The sequence below is a fragment of the Bos grunniens genome, chromosome 18 (genome assembly GCF_055505025.1).
Source record: "Bos grunniens cultivar Pamir isolate PY7600 chromosome 18, Bosgru_T2T1.0, whole genome shotgun sequence".
NCBI lineage: Eukaryota > Metazoa > Chordata > Mammalia > Artiodactyla > Bovidae > Bos > Bos grunniens.
In genome coordinates, this window is record NC_141182.1 from 1151661 (window position 1) to 1168540 (window position 16880).

The 16880-nt window shown below is 42.4% G+C and overlaps 1 protein-coding gene across 1 annotated transcript; it reads right to left on the reverse strand.

Moving 5' to 3' along the window:
* Positions 1 to 1114: 1114 nt before the first annotated feature.
* On the reverse strand, positions 1115 to 5859 carry UQCRFS1 (ubiquinol-cytochrome c reductase, Rieske iron-sulfur polypeptide 1). The gene is made up of 2 exons (XM_086349766.1): positions 5593 to 5859; positions 1115 to 1935 (listed from the first exon to the last, which is right to left on the reverse strand). Exons 1-2 carry the CDS (start codon positions 5804 to 5806, stop codon positions 1325 to 1327), a joined length of 825 nt encoding a protein of 274 aa, XP_086205892.1. The 5' UTR covers positions 5807 to 5859; the 3' UTR covers positions 1115 to 1324.
* Positions 5860 to 16880: the final 11021 nt, after the last annotated feature.

A 16880-nucleotide genomic window follows, 5' to 3' on the forward strand; every position in this document is an offset into this window, starting at 1 on the left:
AATACTATCAAGTGCCCCATATACTGTACCTGCTAATTTTCCCTCTAGAACGGATGGCAAAAATGAACCGAAGATTGGTATTTACTTGTAAGCCTGGAAACTGACATTTTCTGACACACACTGATTTTTAAAGTCTAGAACCCTAAAAGACCAGTTCCCTCTGGAAGACCTAATCACTGAATCTCATTTGCTGTTTTACAAAAACGTGTGATCACAAGGTGTGCTCAGTGGAGTACATTACTAACCCACCTCCAAATGGAAAAGACAAGACAAACCTATCAAGATAGTTGTGATCTCAACAAAGGGCAAAGCCCACTTCCAGTTCCTACAGAGAACACCAGATCTTGGTCTTATTTGACCTGTGAACTGGAAGCAAGAAGCAGAAAGAAGAGGGGGTTAATTCAGGTTTGTCTTCCTGTCCCCACCCTCACTTCACAGTGAAAAGTGGTGTCTCCAAATCCAACTGGAAGAAGCACCTCAAAATGTTACCATCAAAGAAACAAAACCAGCAGGATCATTTTCACACAAAGGTAGTATTAAATCTCAGACATACTATGCCCTCTCTGCCTCCTGACAGGATGGATGTATGAGCTCTGGGGGACATAAATACCTCCACCAGATGAAGGAAATAAAGGAGCAGCACTTCCATTTTGGAAAGCTGCTCTCAGAAAATACCCCACACCACTGCCTCTTAAAACTGAAGAATTCTAATTAATAAGTTACTCCCATAAATGATGAATAAAACTTCTTGGCCTGTCATACAGGTGGGAGTGGAAGGTGTGCATAGCCAGGTGTGCAAAACAGCAAAGAAACTTGGATACTATTGTTTCTGCCAATGCCAAAAAACATCTCCCAGGTCTTGGGAGATGACCGGCTAATTCTACCTCAACCTAACAATGAGCTCTGTAGAATCTCTGTCCCTCACAGAAGAAAGTAAATGATTAAGAAAGTCAACTACAGATTTCACAAATATTTTATACACTCATCTACAATTTTTAATTAGAATTAACTGAAGAAGGTAAATAATTAAGAAAGTCAACTACAGATTTCACAAATATTTTATACACTCATCTACAATTTTTAATTAGAATTAACTATCAAAGACACTGCACCCTTTGAGCATAACAATGTTTAATGGGGGCTTTTTTAGGTGAATGCTTGAAAGTATTCAACATTAAATTCAATTTACATGTTTGCAAACACATTATTAGCAATTCTTAAATATTTCAAATCAACTAATTCAAAGCACAGAAGGCTTGTTCTCAAGTAACTCTTGTGAGGTGACATGAAGACTGAAAGAAGCCAGTAACTCGAGTCCAGGTGTCTAACCAACAATCACCATATCATCGCTGGTGAACTCATATGAGGGAACTTCAAGGTTGAGAGGTGCAGGCCCCTTCCTGATCCTGCCAGACGCATCATAGTGTGACCCATGGCAAGGGCAGTAATAACCACCAAAATCTCCTGCATTTGCAATGGGTACACAACCAAGATGAGTGCAAACACCTATCAAGATAACCCACTCAGGTTTCTTTACTCGTTCTAAGTCATGCTGTGGGTCCCTCAACTGGGACACTTCAACTGCAGCTTCCTGGTCAATTTCCTTCTTGGTTCGATGGCGCACGAACAGGGGCTTGCCTCTCCATTTGAAAGCCATGTTCTTCCCCTCTGGAATATCGGATAGCTTGATTTCAATTTTCGACATGGCCAACACGTCGGCAGAAGCGCTCATGCTGGAAACAAACTGAGAGACGACATTCTTGGCGGCATATGCGACACCCACAGTAGTTGTTGCAGTCACCAAATAGGAGAAACCTTTCCGAGCCTCACTGCTCTCTTTCGAAGACTTTGTACTATCTAACACTTCAGGGCGACGATAGTCAGAGAAGTCAGGCACTTTGATGTCTGTATGGGAATAACGAACAGAAGCAGGGACTGCAAGATAAACAGAAGGTTAAAAAAACACAATTAGATGAGGACCCTGAAAGAGGCATACATCAGGGAATGGGCCCTTATGCATTCACAAGCAAAAACAAAATTATTAAAACGTGAAATACAGCACTCACTGGTCTCAGAAATGGCCAAGTGGCAGTGCCAGCAAATAAAATACTGAAAACAAAATTAACTCAACCACTACCTATCATATTGGTATGAACTCATAATATGTATAATTGACTCCACCTGATAGAACACTGCTGATTCAGAATTTGTAACAATTCAGTGCATCAGGTTAAAAAAAGTTAAACAGTACTGCAAACAGCAATATTTTAACTCTCCAAAAATTCAACCTAAGATATACTGTGAAACTATGCTAAATATCATCCATATTTTCTGGATTAGAAGAGACCCTAAAACTCATCTAGTCCATTCATTAAACTGATATGAACATCTTATTAACCCAAATGTCTAACTTTATATTCCTAACTACCTGGTCTCCGAACTTCTAAAAATTCATAACTTAAGAATTGTTAAGATAATAAACATTCTGTAAACAGTATAAATGTAGTAGCAGAAAACTTAAAAGAGATTTCTATTTTAGATTTTGGGGTAAAAATTCAAGTAAAACCACGAATGGGCAGAAAAGACACCCTTATCAGACTATGTAACTATCAAAATCAAATGAAATCTCCAAAAGAACCAATTATTTCAATTCAGTATAATAAAAAAAGAGCAATTTTTTTCATATTTAACATCAGTGAAGGGCAGTAACATCTATAAGAGTCGGGTATTACTATTTTTTTTTAACTGCTGTGGATCTCTCAACTGGGACACTTTACTCCAGGCCATAAATAGGCCAATGTTAATATCAAATGAACATTAAATAACCAAATAATTACTGTTTATGCAGTACAGTAAGTCCCCCATATACAAATGAATTCTGTTCTGAGAGCGCATTTGTGAGTTCAATTTGTTCCTAAGTCCAACAGAGTTAGCCTAGGTACCCAACTAACACAATCAACTACACAGTACTGTACTGTAACAGGTTTACAATACTTTTTACACAAATAATACATAAAAAAAAAACACAAAAAATAAAATATATTTTTAATCTTGAAAAGTACAGAAGTACAACAGGTGGCAAACAGGGTGGCATCAAAGAAACAGGCAAGAGGTGCCCATTGGAGAAGGGAGAGGAGGTGGGAGATGGTAGAGCTGAAGAACAGTCAGAAATAGAGGAGACAAAGGGCAAGCTGCAATTTCACTCACGCCTGACGCTGATGGAACACATGTTCGAATCTTTGAAAGTTCAAAACTTGGAGGTTCTTATTGTATTACGGATGCAACAGTTTACTTTTTCAAACAACAGGTATGTCCTGTCCCATACCATTTTTTAATGTCTGACAAAAAATTAACTTACAGTATCACCTTTAAGTATGTTTCAGAAAGTAAATCTCTTTTGCAAAGTGCATATTCGTTTAAAAAAATCTACAACACGGATCTGCTTTTTAGAAAAGGAGACACTAAAAACTCCTCAGTTTTAGAAAATGTTTCCAAAAGAAACATGAACTTATAAAAAGCATTGTCACATAAGCTGCAATTCTACTGGACCTACTAGGCTGTCTCACCTAACATACTGCCTTGAGCAGTCAAACATGACAGTAAGGAATATGTTTCACATGGTCAGTAATTTAATGGAAGCCATAAGTAGTCAAAAACAATGGAGAAACCTATCTATGTACTTTTCTAACTCACTCAACATTTTTTGGAGGGGACAAGGACACAGGTAGTGACTACTGGATACTCACAACTATAGCAAAGTGACATTATACCACATACTACCCTACTTAAGTGTGACTGACTTTCCCCTAGGACTGTCTGGGATTACACAGGAAAGAGATGCATAGCATACCTAAAAGATAAAGAAACCCAAGTTCATACTTAAAAGCCCTGTCTACAATCCTTCCACACAGGGAAATGCAGAGAATACTAAAGAGAATGACTTTGACATTATCATCCAGAGATTTGGTAGCAAAAGAAATCCAGTTGTCTACTCACATTTTATTAGTAGGTTACACTTTATATTGAACTCCATCATTAAGAACACTTTGGGAAATTAAAAGTGCTATATATTGTAAAAATCATTCTCTAAATAATTCACATGAATTCTATTAGGTGTGACTTTTAGTAGCAAAGACGTTAACTATATTTAGCTCTAAATGAAAACAGAATCAAATACTTATAGAAACATCATCTAGAAATGGAGAAAAATTAAGGCATTATAACAAAACAGTTGTTTTAAAGTGAGCTCTGCTGCTGCTGCTAAGTCGCTTCAGTCGTGTCCGGCTCTGTGTGACCCCACAGACGGCAGCCCACCAGGCTCCCCCGTCCCTGGGATTCTCCAGGCAAGAACACTGGAGTGGGCTGCCATTTCCTTCTCCAAAAGTGAGCTCTAATGTATCCCAGTTCAGGGATCTTCTTCTGCCTCAACTGCCCCTTACCATACCCTCTATTAACCATCTTTCCACAAACCATCTATACAGAAAATTTTAACGTGAACTTAAGCTTCAAGCTGAAGTCACGATTACAGAGAACACGTTTGCCTTATACCTCTATCACCTCTTGGAAAAGTCAGATAAGCCCGTGATTTTTAGAAGAAACTCTTTAGCCATATGACCAACTCCAAGATATTTTTCATCTTTGTTACTGAAATTTTCTCCTCCCTAATTGTTTCCCATTTGGGTCCAAATTACCGGCTTGGGCAATTTCTCTAAAACCGGGGGGCACACTAAGAAAAACTGTCACTTTATTCACTCACAAATACTCTGCACCAACTACACGCAAAATCTGAAGTTGTGGAAGATAGAAAAATAAAGGATACTCTCTATACCTTGAAGCTCAAGGTCAGAGGAATCCTCAATAAATCCAATACAGAATAGAAAGTGTTATGTGCTATAAAACATAAAGGAATCAGCAACATAAGATTTTACTAACCTGATCCTGAACTGAGAGGACAGGTAAAACTTGGAAATGTGGAAGACTGGGAGGGGCGTTTAGAGTAAAGATAAAGGATGAATGCAGGCCGAGTTAAGAGGGTGGGGGACAACTTGGTGTAGCGCCAAGGTCAATGGGACCAGGCAAGTAACAAAGAATGAAGCAGGCCTGATGAGGACTGTGATGAACTGGAGAAGCACTTGCTTCAGTGAAGGGTGCAACCAGTACACACGATAATGGAAACCAGAGCCCAGCACTGCCGACATTCAACATTTCCAGAGGCGCCAAAGATGGTCCGTTTTTAACAACTATGCAGGTAAAGGTCGACTACAGGTACCTGGCTCACAAGCTGCCAATTAAGGATCTCCACACAGTGCATAAAAACAGAACAAGGCACCAAAGATAAACTAGGATCTGCTGACAAGAGGCGTAAAATACACTCTTGGTGACAGCCTATGGCTAAATCAGTCTTTCAAATCTTTCACTATTACAGAGGCCTGGGAGGCGCAGAGGCCTACCCAAGGTCAACCAGGCCCGCAGGCCATGCCATTCCCAACCAGGGCTCTGTTCCATTACCCGCAGCCCCCTGCCCTTCTCGACTGCTCCCTGAGTCCAGGGCCGGAAGGAGCAAGACAAGAGGCACCCTTCAGCCCGGCTCACCATTGAGGCTCACGGAAGCGACCAAAGGCCGGCCCGCGGCCTGGCCTCTGAGCGACTCCCGGCACAGGACGGAGCGCTTCAAGTCCAGCACAGGCGACTCCGAGGTGGCGGGCACCGCGGCCTGTACCAGGGGCCGCAGCGCGCCCGCCACCCCGCGGGACGTGGCCGATAGGACGGGCGCGAATGGGCCCGAGCGGGCGGCAACCGACAACATGGCGACAGCAGCTCCAAAATCCAAGCCGGTCACAGGGACGACCTTCCGGCCGCAGCGCAGGCGCGAACGGGCGACGAGGGCGCGGGATCGTGACGTCAGCGCGCCAGCTGAGGGGAAGCCCCGCCTCCACAAGGGGCGGGGCCAGCACGGAAAGCCGCGGCGTCGAGGGCGGGGCGAGGGCCCGAGCGCAGGATGAGGAGTGATCTCATTTGTTAGCGCCTGGTTACCAACAAAGGTCCGTATAGTCAAAGCTATGGTTTTTCCTGTGGTCATGTATGGATGTGAGAGTTGGACTGTGAAGAAAGCTGAGCACCGAAGAATTGATGCTTTTGAACTGCGGTGTTGGAGAAGACTCTTGAGAGTCCCTTGGAGTGCAAGGAGATCCAACCAGTCCATTCTGAAAGAGATCAGCCCTGGGATTTCTTTGGAAGGAATGATGCTAAAGCTGAAACTCCGGTACTTTGGCCACCTCATGCGAAGAGTTGACTCATTGGAAAAGACTCTGTTGCTGGGAGGGATTGGGGGCAGGAGGAGAAGGGGACGACAGAGGATGAGATGGCTGGATGGCATCACTGACTCGATGGACGTGAGTCTGAGTGAACTCCGGGAGTTGGTGATGGACAGGGAGGCCTGGCGTGCTGCGATTCATGGGGTCGCAAAGAGTTGGACACGACTGAGCGACTGAACTGAACTGAACTGATGTCTAGTGGCTTGAGTGTCTGCCTCTGGTATTTGCCCCAAGAAAGGCGGCAAAGGAGGCCACCAGAAATGTCACAGGGGCCGATTTTGCCCCCGTTCGGGCAAAAACCTCATCTGTGGGGAACGAGGGATAAGAATGAATTATCATAATAGTTTGAATTGGGATAATAATAATTCTTAAGGTAGGTAAAATGTTTATATATGTAAAATACGGTTGGGCATATATATATATTATATATTTTATATACATTTATATATATATATTATATATATATATATATAAAGAGCTTTCCTGGTGGCTCAGACAGTAAAGAATCTACCTGTAATGCAGGAAACCTGGGTCCGATCCCTGCATCAGAAATATCCCCTGGAGGAGGGAATACCCACTCCAGTATTCTTGCCTGGAATTCCGTAGACAGAGGAGCCCGGTGGGCTACTGTCTACAGGGTCACAAAGGATCGGTCATGAATGAGCGGCTAAACGAGAGGCTAGCATACATATAAAACCCAGAGAAGAACCTGTAGTAGTAATCACTATGTGTTTACTATAATGAATATTATTTTTATGCAACTAAAAACTTTAAAACATTTTTAAAAGTCCAGAAACTTATGTGCAAAGCTTAATAATAATGGTGATGGTGGTGGCTTATGTTTATTAAGCATTTACTATGTATTAGATTTTGTGCTTTACCTTCATTCTTTCATTTATAATCAACATCTTTATAAGTACTGTTTTACCAATGAAGAAAGTGAGGGTTAGAGGAATTATGTTCGCAAGACAAGATAGCCAGCAAATTGTGAGGTGGGGGGAGTCTGTCTTCTGAGCCTATGCTCTTAGCTATTGTCACAGTTTCCCTAAGGTTGATTTCAGGGGATGCAGAGATAAATCCCTAAATCACTTTCTATCAGATGGTGAAAATGTTACTTCTTTTTTACTCCTCTTTAAATTCTTCTGATTATACCAATGAGAAAGTCCCAGTTTGGTGTTAATCTTTAATTCTTCTCAAGATTTACTAATCTCCCTTTAACAAAATAGGCCTTAAATTCAAAGCCTTTAGGTAGTTGAATCTAGAAAGGACTTAATAATAGTTTATTTTCATGGTACACATTTTGTAACAATACTGATTTTCCAATGACTGTAATGAGATTACATTTATTCAGTGAAAAGTTAATTAATTTAAATAATTGGCTTTGTGCATGCTTAATTGTGTCCAGTTCTTTGCGACTCAGTGGACTGTAGCCTGCTAGGCTCCTCCATCCATGGAATTTTCCAGGCAAGAATACTGGTGTGCGTTTCCATTTCCTACTTCAGGGGATCTTCCTGACCCAGGGATCTAACCTGCATCTCTTGCAGCTCCTGCATTGGCAGGCAGATTCTTTACCACTGCACCAGCTGTGAAGCCCAATTTAAATATCAAGTAATTATTAATACAGGCAGTCCACAGGCTTGGCAAGAAGTGTGATGGTGATGCATGTGTGAACCAATGAAGTTTCTCTACAGTTCAACTTAGTTCAGTCACTCAGTCCTGTCTGACTCTTTGAGATGAGCAAAAACCCAAATGATCGAAGCAGACCCTTCCAGAGCAGCTAGTACAGTTAGAGTACTTTACATGAAATAACATTTAATATCACAACAACCCCCTGAGGTGGGTAAGAGTAAGTGAAGGATGAATGGTGAAGGAAGGAAAGAGCTTCACAAGTTGAGCAGAATAGGAAGACTCTCTAGATTCTAGAGATTTCTAGACTCTCAGGGTTCAATCCTAGTTCTGCCATTCACAAGCTCTGTCCTGAGATGATTTATGTACAACCTTTGTGTATGCCTCAGTTCTTCTCTGTAAAAAGAGAATAATGAGAGTTGTTGTTTAGTCACAACATCATGTTCCACTGTTTTGCATCCCCATGCCCACTAGGCTCCTCTGTCCATGGGATTTCCCAGGCAAGAATACTGGAGTGCATTGCCATTTCCTTCTCCAGGAGATCTTCCTGACCCAGGGATTGAAACCCGTGTCCCCTGTTTAGCAGGCAGATTCTTTACCACTGTGCCACTTGGGAATCAGATATTAATCGTATCTACCCCCAAAGTGTTACTTTGAAGATTAAAGGGATTTATATATATCCTGGTGGCTCAGACAGTAAAGCGTCTGCCTACAATGCAAGAGACCCAGGTTCGATCCCTGGGTCGGGAAGATCCTCGGGAAATCCTCTTTAAATTTTCTAGTTGAAGAAACTGAGATTCAGAGAAGACAAATGGCTTACCCAAAGACGTCATTTTTTTTCAGTTTTATTGAGATATAACTGACATATAAAATGTGTAAGCTTAAAGAGTACAACTTCTTGATTTGATACATATGGAATGTAGCATGATTATCACTATAGCCTGCTAAAAATCTAAGTCATCTCACATAATTATTACCATATCTTTTTGTGGTAAGAACATTTAAGATCTACTCTCTTAGCAACTTAGTTATATAACACACTATTATTAACTATAATCATCATGCTGTACATTATTTCCCCAGGAATGGTTCATCTTATAACTAGAAGTCTCTACCCTTGACCAACATCTTTCCATTTCCATCAATTCCCAGCCCCTGGTCTAACTCAATGAAACTATGAGCCATGCCATGTAGGGTCACCCAAGATGGATGGATCATGGTGGAGAGTTCTGACAAAATGTGGTCCACTGGAGAAGGGAATGGCAAACCACTTCAGTAACCATGCCTTGAGAACCCCATGATCAGCTGCTGAACCCCATGAACCCCACTCTATTTTTATGAGTTCTGCTTTTTTAGATTCCACACAAAGTGAGATCATACAGTGCTTGTCTTTATCTGAATTATTTCACTGAACATCACACCCTCAAGGTTCGTCCAAGTTGTCCCAAGTGGCAGGAGTTCCTTTTTTCTCATGGCTGAACAATATTCCATTGTGTATATGTATATATGTACCACATCTTTATTCATTTATCCATTGACACTTAGATTGTTTCCATATTTTAGCTACTGTGAATAATACTGCAATAAACATGGGGATGCCCATATCTCTTCATGATACTGTTTTTGTTTCTTTTTGATACATACCCAGAAGTAGGATCATTGGATCATTTTTTTGTAGTTCTATTTTTTTATTTATTGTGGAATCTCCATACAAGTTTTCCAAGTTGCTGCACAAATTTACATCCCCATTAATAGTGCACAGGTTTCCCCTTTTCTGCACATCCTCTGCATGTGCCATTCTGTGAGGTGGCATCTCACTGTAGTTTTAACCTGCAGTTTACTGCTTATTAGTGATGTTGAACACATTTTCATGGACCTGTTGACCATTTGTGTGTCTTCTCTGAGAATATGTCTATTGAGAATCTCTGCCCATTTTTACTTGGATTGTTTATTTGATTATATTGAGTTGCATGAGTTCTTTATAGATTTAGAATATTAATCCCCTATCAGATATACGATTTGCAGATGTTTTCTCCTGTTTTGATGGTTGCTTTCTCATTTTGTTGATAGTGTTTCAGCTTTGCAAAAACTTTTTAGTTTCAGATAGTACATGCGTGCGTGCTCAGTCGCTTCAGTCATGTCTGACTCTTTGTGACAATATGGACTATAGACTGCCAGATTCTTCTGTTCATGGGATTCACCAAGCAAGAATACTGGAGTGGGTTGCCATCCTCCAGAGGATCTTCCTGACCCAGGGATTGAACTTGTGTCTCCTGTGTCTCCTGCATTGCAGGTGTATTTTTTACCAACTGAACCACCTGGGAAGCCCAGTTTCACATAGACTCACTCATTAATTTTGCTCTTGTTGCTTGTGCTTTCAATGTCGTAGCCAAAAAGTTCTTCCCAAGGCCAACATCAAGGAGCTTTTCCCCTATGTTTTCTCCGAGGACTTTTATAGGCTTTGTTTCTACATTTAAGCTTTAACCCAGTTTGAGTTCATTTTTGTGAGTGACCTAAGATGACAATCCAATTTCATTTTACTCCATGTGGTTTTCCAGTTTTCCCAATGCCATATTTTGAAGACATGATCCTTTCCCTTATTTAGTATTCTCAATCACCTTGTCAAATACTAGTTGACTGCATATGCAAGGGTTTATTTCTCAGCTCTCAATTCAGTCTCAGTCTTCTTAAATTTTCTAAGGCTTGTTAGTGACCTTTCTATGATCTAAGCTGAAGAATGTTCCATGTGCCCTTGAGAAGAATGTATATTCTTCTGTTGCTGGATAGAACGTTCTATGTATGTCTGTTAGGTTCATTTGTTCTCAAGTTTGGCTCAAGTCCAACATCTCCTTGTTGTTTTACTGTTTTTCAATATATCCGTTGTTGACAGTGAGGTATTGAATTTCTCTACTATTATTGTATTTCTGATGTGGCGTACATATATATGTATGATTATTATATGTTCTTGACCTTTTTATCTCTTGTTACCATTTTTGGTTTAAAGTCTATTTTGTGGTATAAGTATCAGTTCAGTCACTCAGTCATGTCTGACTCTTTGCAACCCTGTGGACTGCAGCACACCAGGCTTTCCTGTCCATTACCAACTCCTGGAGCTTGCTCAAACTCATATCCATCAAGTTGGTGATGCCATCCAACCATCTCATCCTCTGTCATCCCCTTCTCCTCCTGCCTTCAGTTTTTCCCAGCATCAGGGTCTTTTCCAAGGAGTCAGTTCTTCACATTAGGTGGCCAAAGTACTGGAGCTTCAACTTCAGCATCAGTCATTCCAATGAATATTCAGGACTGATTTCCTTTACAAGTGACTGATTTGATCTCCTTGCAGCCCAAGGAACTCTCAAGAGTCTTCTCCAACACGACAGTTCAAAAGCATCAATTCTTCGGCACTCAGCTTTCTTTATAATCCAATTCTCACAACCATACATGACTACTGGAAAAAACATAGTTTGACTAGATGGACCTTTGTTGGCAAAGTAATGTCTCTGCTTTTTCATATGCTGTCAGGTTGGTCATAGCTTTGCTTCCAAGGAGCAAGTGTCTTTTAATTTCAAGGCTGCAGTCACCATCTGCAGTGATTTTGGAGCCACAAAAAATAAAGTCTCTCACTGTTTCTATTGTTTTCCCATCTATTTGTCATGAAGTGATGGGACCGGACACCATGATCTTAGTGTTTTGAATGCTGAGTTTTAAGCCAGGGTGAAACAAGATGGTGGAGTAGAAGGACGTGTGCTCATCTTCTCTTGTGAGAAGTCCAAAATTACAACTCACTGCTGAACAATCATCATCAGGAGAATGTTGGATCCCACCAAAAAAAGATACCCCACATCCAAGGGCAAAGGAGAAGCCCAAGAAAGATGGTACGAGGGGTGAACTCATGTTTAGAATCAAACCTCACACCTGCCAGAAATGCTCAGAGGGCTCAAACAAAACCTTGTGCACACAAGGACCCAGAGACCCAACAGAGACTGAGCCAGAGCTGCCTTTGAATGTTTGAGTGTCTCCTACAGAGGTACGGGTTAGCAGTGGCCTGCCACAGGGGCAGGGGCTGGGTGCAGCAGACTGGATCCCACAGCATGCATCATAAGCCCTCTTGGAGGAGTTCACCATTAACCCCACCACAGAGCTGCTGAACAGATGACCTGCAAACTACATAACTATTATACCAAATAAATTCTCACACTGTTAACAAAGTTCTAGGACCCACAACAGATTTCCAAACCTGGGAATCTGGCAAAGGGAACTGAGAACCCCCAGGGAGTTTGACTTTGGAAGACGGTGGGTTTTGATTACAGAACTTACACAGGACTGGGAAACAGACTCTTGGGGGTCACAAACAAAACCTTGTGTGCACCAGGACCCAGGAGAAAGGAGCAGTGACCCAACAAGAGACTGACCCAGACTTGCCTGTGAGTGTCCAGGAGTCTCCAGTGGAGGCGTGGGTCAGCAGTGGCCTGCTGCAGGGTCGGGGGCACTGTGTGTGGCAGAGTACAGGACCTATTGAAGAAGGTCACCACTATCTTCATTACCTCCACCATAGTTTGGTCTCAGGTCAAACAACAGGGAAGGAACACAGCCCTGCCCACCATGGAAAATTGGATTAAAGATTTATTAAGCATGGCCCTGCCCATCAGAACAAGACCCAGTTTCCCCCACAGTCAGTCTCTCCCATCAGGTAGTTTCCATAAGCCTCTTATCCTTACCCATCAGAGAGCAGGCAGAATGAAAACCACAATCACAGAAAACTAATCAAACTAATCACTTGGATCACAGCCTTGTCTAATTCAATGAACCTATGAGCCATGCTGTGTAGGGCCACCCAAGATGGACAGGTCATGGTGGAGACTTCTGACAAAATGTGGTCCACTGGAGAAGGGAATGGCAAGCCACATCAGTATTCTTGCCAGGAGAACCCCATGAACACTATGAAAAGGCAAAAAGATAGGACACTGAAAGACGAACTCCCCAGGTTGGTTCAGTTCAGTTCAGTCGCTCAGTCATGTCCAACTCTTTGTGACACCATGAACCCCAGCACACCAGGCCTCCCTGTCCATCACCAAATCCCAGAGTTTATGCAAACTTATGTCCATTGAGTCGGTGATGCCATCCAACCATCTCATCCTCTGTCGTCCCCTTCCCCTCCTGCCTTCAATCTTTCCCAACATCAGGGTCTTTTCAAATGAGTCAGCTCTTTGCATCAGGTGGCCAAAATATTGGAGTTTCAGCTTCAACAGCAGTCCTTCCAATGAACACTAAGGACTGATTTCCTTTAGGATGGACTGGTTGGATTCCCTTGCAGTCCAAAGGACTCTCAAGAGTCTTCTCCAACACCATAGTTCAAAAGCATCAATTCTCCTGCGCTCAGCTTTCTTTATAGTCCAACTCTCACATCCATACATGACTACGGGAAAAACCATAGCCTTAACTAGATGGACCTTTGTTGACAAAGTAATGTCTCTGCTTTTTAATATGCTGTCTAGGTTGGTCATAACTTTCCTTCCAAGGAGTAAGCGTCTTTTAATTTCATGGCTGCAATCACCATCTGCAGTGATTTTGGAGCACAGAAAAATAAAGTCAGCCACTGTTTCCACTGTTTCCCCATCTATTTGCCATGAAGTGATGGGACTGGATGCCATGATCTTCGTTTTCTGAATGTTGAGCTTTAAGCCAACTTTTTCACTCTCTTCTCTCACTTCCATCAAGAAGCTCTTTAGTTCTTCTTCACTTTCTGCCATAAGGTGCTCAATATATTACTGGAGAACAGTGGAGAAATAATTCCAGAAAAAATGAAAAGACAGAATCAAAGCAAAACAACACCCAGTTGTGGATGTGACTGGTGCTGGAAGTAAAGTCTGATGCAATATTGCATAGGAACCTGGAATGTTAGGTTCATGAATCAGGGTAAATTGGAAGTGGTCAAACAGGAGATGGCAAGAGTGAACATCGACATTTTAGGAATCAGTGAACTAAAATGGACTGGAATGGGTGGATTTAACACAGATGACCATTGTATGTACTACCGTGGGCAAGAATCCCTTAGAATAAAAGAAGTAGGGAGTCAAGAGATACCTGGAGTAAAAGGCCAATTTGGCCTTGGAGTACAAAATGAAGCAGGGCAAAGGCTAACAGAGTTTTGCCAAGAGAATGCACTGGTCATAGCAAATACCTCTTCCAGCAATACAAGAGACGACTCTACACGTGGACATCACCAGATGATCAATACTGAAATCAGATTGATTATATTCTTTGCAGCCAAAGATGGAGAAGCTCTATACAGTCAGCAAAAACAAAACCAGGAGTGGACTGTGGCTCAGACCATGAACTCCTTATTACCAAATTCAGACTTAAATTGAAGAAAGTAGGGGAAACCACTAGACCATTCAGGTATGGCCTAAATCAAATCTCTTCCAATTATACAGTGGAAGTGACAAATAGATTCAAGGGACTACATCTGATAGACAGTGCCTGAAGAACTATGGACAGAGGTTTGTGACATTGTATAGGAGGCAGTGATCAAGACCACTCAAGAAATGCAAAAAGGCAAAATGGTTGACTGAGAAGGCCTTACAAATAGCTAAGAAAAGAAGAGAAGCTAAAGGCAGAAAAGAGAAAGGGAAAGATATACCCATTTGAATGCAGAGTTCCAAAGAATATCAAGGAGAGATAAGAAAGCCTTCCTCAGAGATCATTGCAAAGAAATAGAGTAAAACAATAGAATGGGAAAGACTAGAGATCTCTTCAAGAAAATTAGAGATACCGAAGGAACATTTCATGCAAAAGTGGGCACAATAAAGGACAGAAATGGTATGGACCTAACAGAAGCAGAAGATATTAAGAAGAGGTAGCAAGAATACACAGAACAACTATACAAAAAAGATCTTCACGACCCAGATAACCACGATGATGTGATCACTCACCTAGAGCCAGATATACTGGAAGGTGAAGTAAAATGGGCATTAGGAAGCATCACTACAAACAAAGCTAGTGGAGGTGATGGAATTCCAGTTGAGCTATTTCAAATCCTAAAAGATGATGCTGTTAAAGTATTGCACTCAATATCCTAACAAATTTGGAAAACTCAGCAGTGGCCACAGGACTGGAAAAAGTCAGTTTTCATTCCAATCCCAAAGAAAGGCAATGCCAAAGAATGTTCAAACTACCACACAACTGCACTCATCTCACACACTAGCAAAGTATTGCCCCAAATTCTCCAATACAGGCTCCAATAGTACATGAACGGTGAACTTCTCGATGTCCAAGCTGGATTTAGAAAAGGCAGAGGGACCAGAGATCAAATTGCCAACATCTGTTGGGTCATCAAAAAAGCAAGAGAGTTCCAGAAATACATCTACTTCTGCTTTACTGACTATTCCAAAGCCTTTGACTGTGTGGATCACAATAAACTGTGGGAAATTCTGAAAGAGATGGCAATACCAGAGCATCTGACCTGCCTCCTGAGAAATCTGTATACAGGTCAAGAAGCAACAGTTAGAACTGGACAGGGAACAACAGACCAGTTCCAAATCCGGAAAGGAACATGTCAAGGCTATATGGTCACCGTGCTTATTTAACTTATCTGCAGATTGCATCATGCTAAATGCCAGGCTGGATGAAGCACAAGCTGGAATCAAGATTGCCGGGAGAAATATCAATAACCTCAGATATGCAGATGACACCACCCTTATGGCAGAAAGTGAAGAGGAACTAAAAAGCCTCTTGATGCAAGTGAAAGAGGAGAGTGAAAAAGTTGGCTTAAAGCTCAGCATTCAGAAAACTAGGATCATGGCATCCAGTCCCATCATTTCATGGCAAATAGATGGGGAAACAGTGGAAACAGTGACAGAGTTTATTTTATTGGGCTCCAAAATCACTGCAGATGGTGACTGCAGCCTTGAAATTAAAAGACGCTTGCTCCTCGGTAAAGAAGGATCTTTTTTTATCTGTGGGTGGGGTACACTGGGTCATGCTGTGACCGGGTCTAGTGATACAGGATACAAAATGTGGGGGCACGTGACAACACTGGGTCTGGGGGCGTGTGCTATCTCTTTGACTGAGGGGTCATAAGGCATCAACTGTGTAGTCCTTAGTGGACACTGTAGGGGTCACAGTGGCTGCAAAGGCTCTTGCGAATCTTCCTCAGTGACTTCTCCAGGTCTGGTAGCCAGGTACCTTGGCAGGCAACGGTGATGCCCACAGCTAGTGGTAGGCACACAGTTGTCTGCAGTAACCAGCTTTAGTTTCCTACATGGTGGCAAAAGCCAGTTCCAGACACACACACAGAGATGGAACCCAAGGCAGGCAGGAAGGCCAAGTATGGACTCACTGGCAGCTACCTGGGCCCTGTGTGTTAGCAGTCTTCGTTGGCTGCACCATTTCCCTCTAGGCATGAGTATTACAGAGAGGCTGATGACGAGCATCAGGTTACTGATGGGCAATGCACAGCTGGAGGGGCTAGCCCCAAGCACATGCCCAGTGGTAGAGGTCAACCACGGCGCTGGCATCTTGCACTTGTGCAGCCTTCGAGGCCTTGACTGGCTGCCAGTGCAATTCCTGGGCTCCAGCTGGGGAGGGGTCTCAGGCAGCTAACATCAAATAGGAACACCTGTGAGGCAAAAGCTGCTGAAATCTGCAGGGCTTGTCCGAAGAGCAAGTCACTGTGAACCGTGATCACTCCTGCTGCGTGTGAAACTGGCACCCCTATTTTTCTTCTGTTCTTGGCCATCTCTGTGTTTTTCTACTTTGCCAGTCTGAGTGGGATAAAACTGAAGCAGGACCTTTGTGCAGTGTCTTCTTAAAACTGGGAAGCCAGTGGTTCACCCTGCTCATCCTCCCCTGGCGAGGAGAATTCTGTCTGGCTAGGACATCCCCTCTTGTCACTGAGCAGTGCTGGCTTGAATGCTGGGTTGATGTAGGTTAAAGGGAACT

Excerpts from the sequence above, each read along its gene's own strand:
- UQCRFS1 (XM_086349766.1), bottom strand. The coding sequence starts at position 5,806 with ATGTTGTCGGTTGCCGCCCGCTCGGGCCCATTCGCGCCCGTCCTATCG. Across the intron at positions 1,936-5,592 it reads CGCTTCCGTGAGCCTCAATG|TCCCTGCTTCTGTTCGTTAT; the intron begins GTGAGCCGGGCT and ends TTTATCTTGCAG.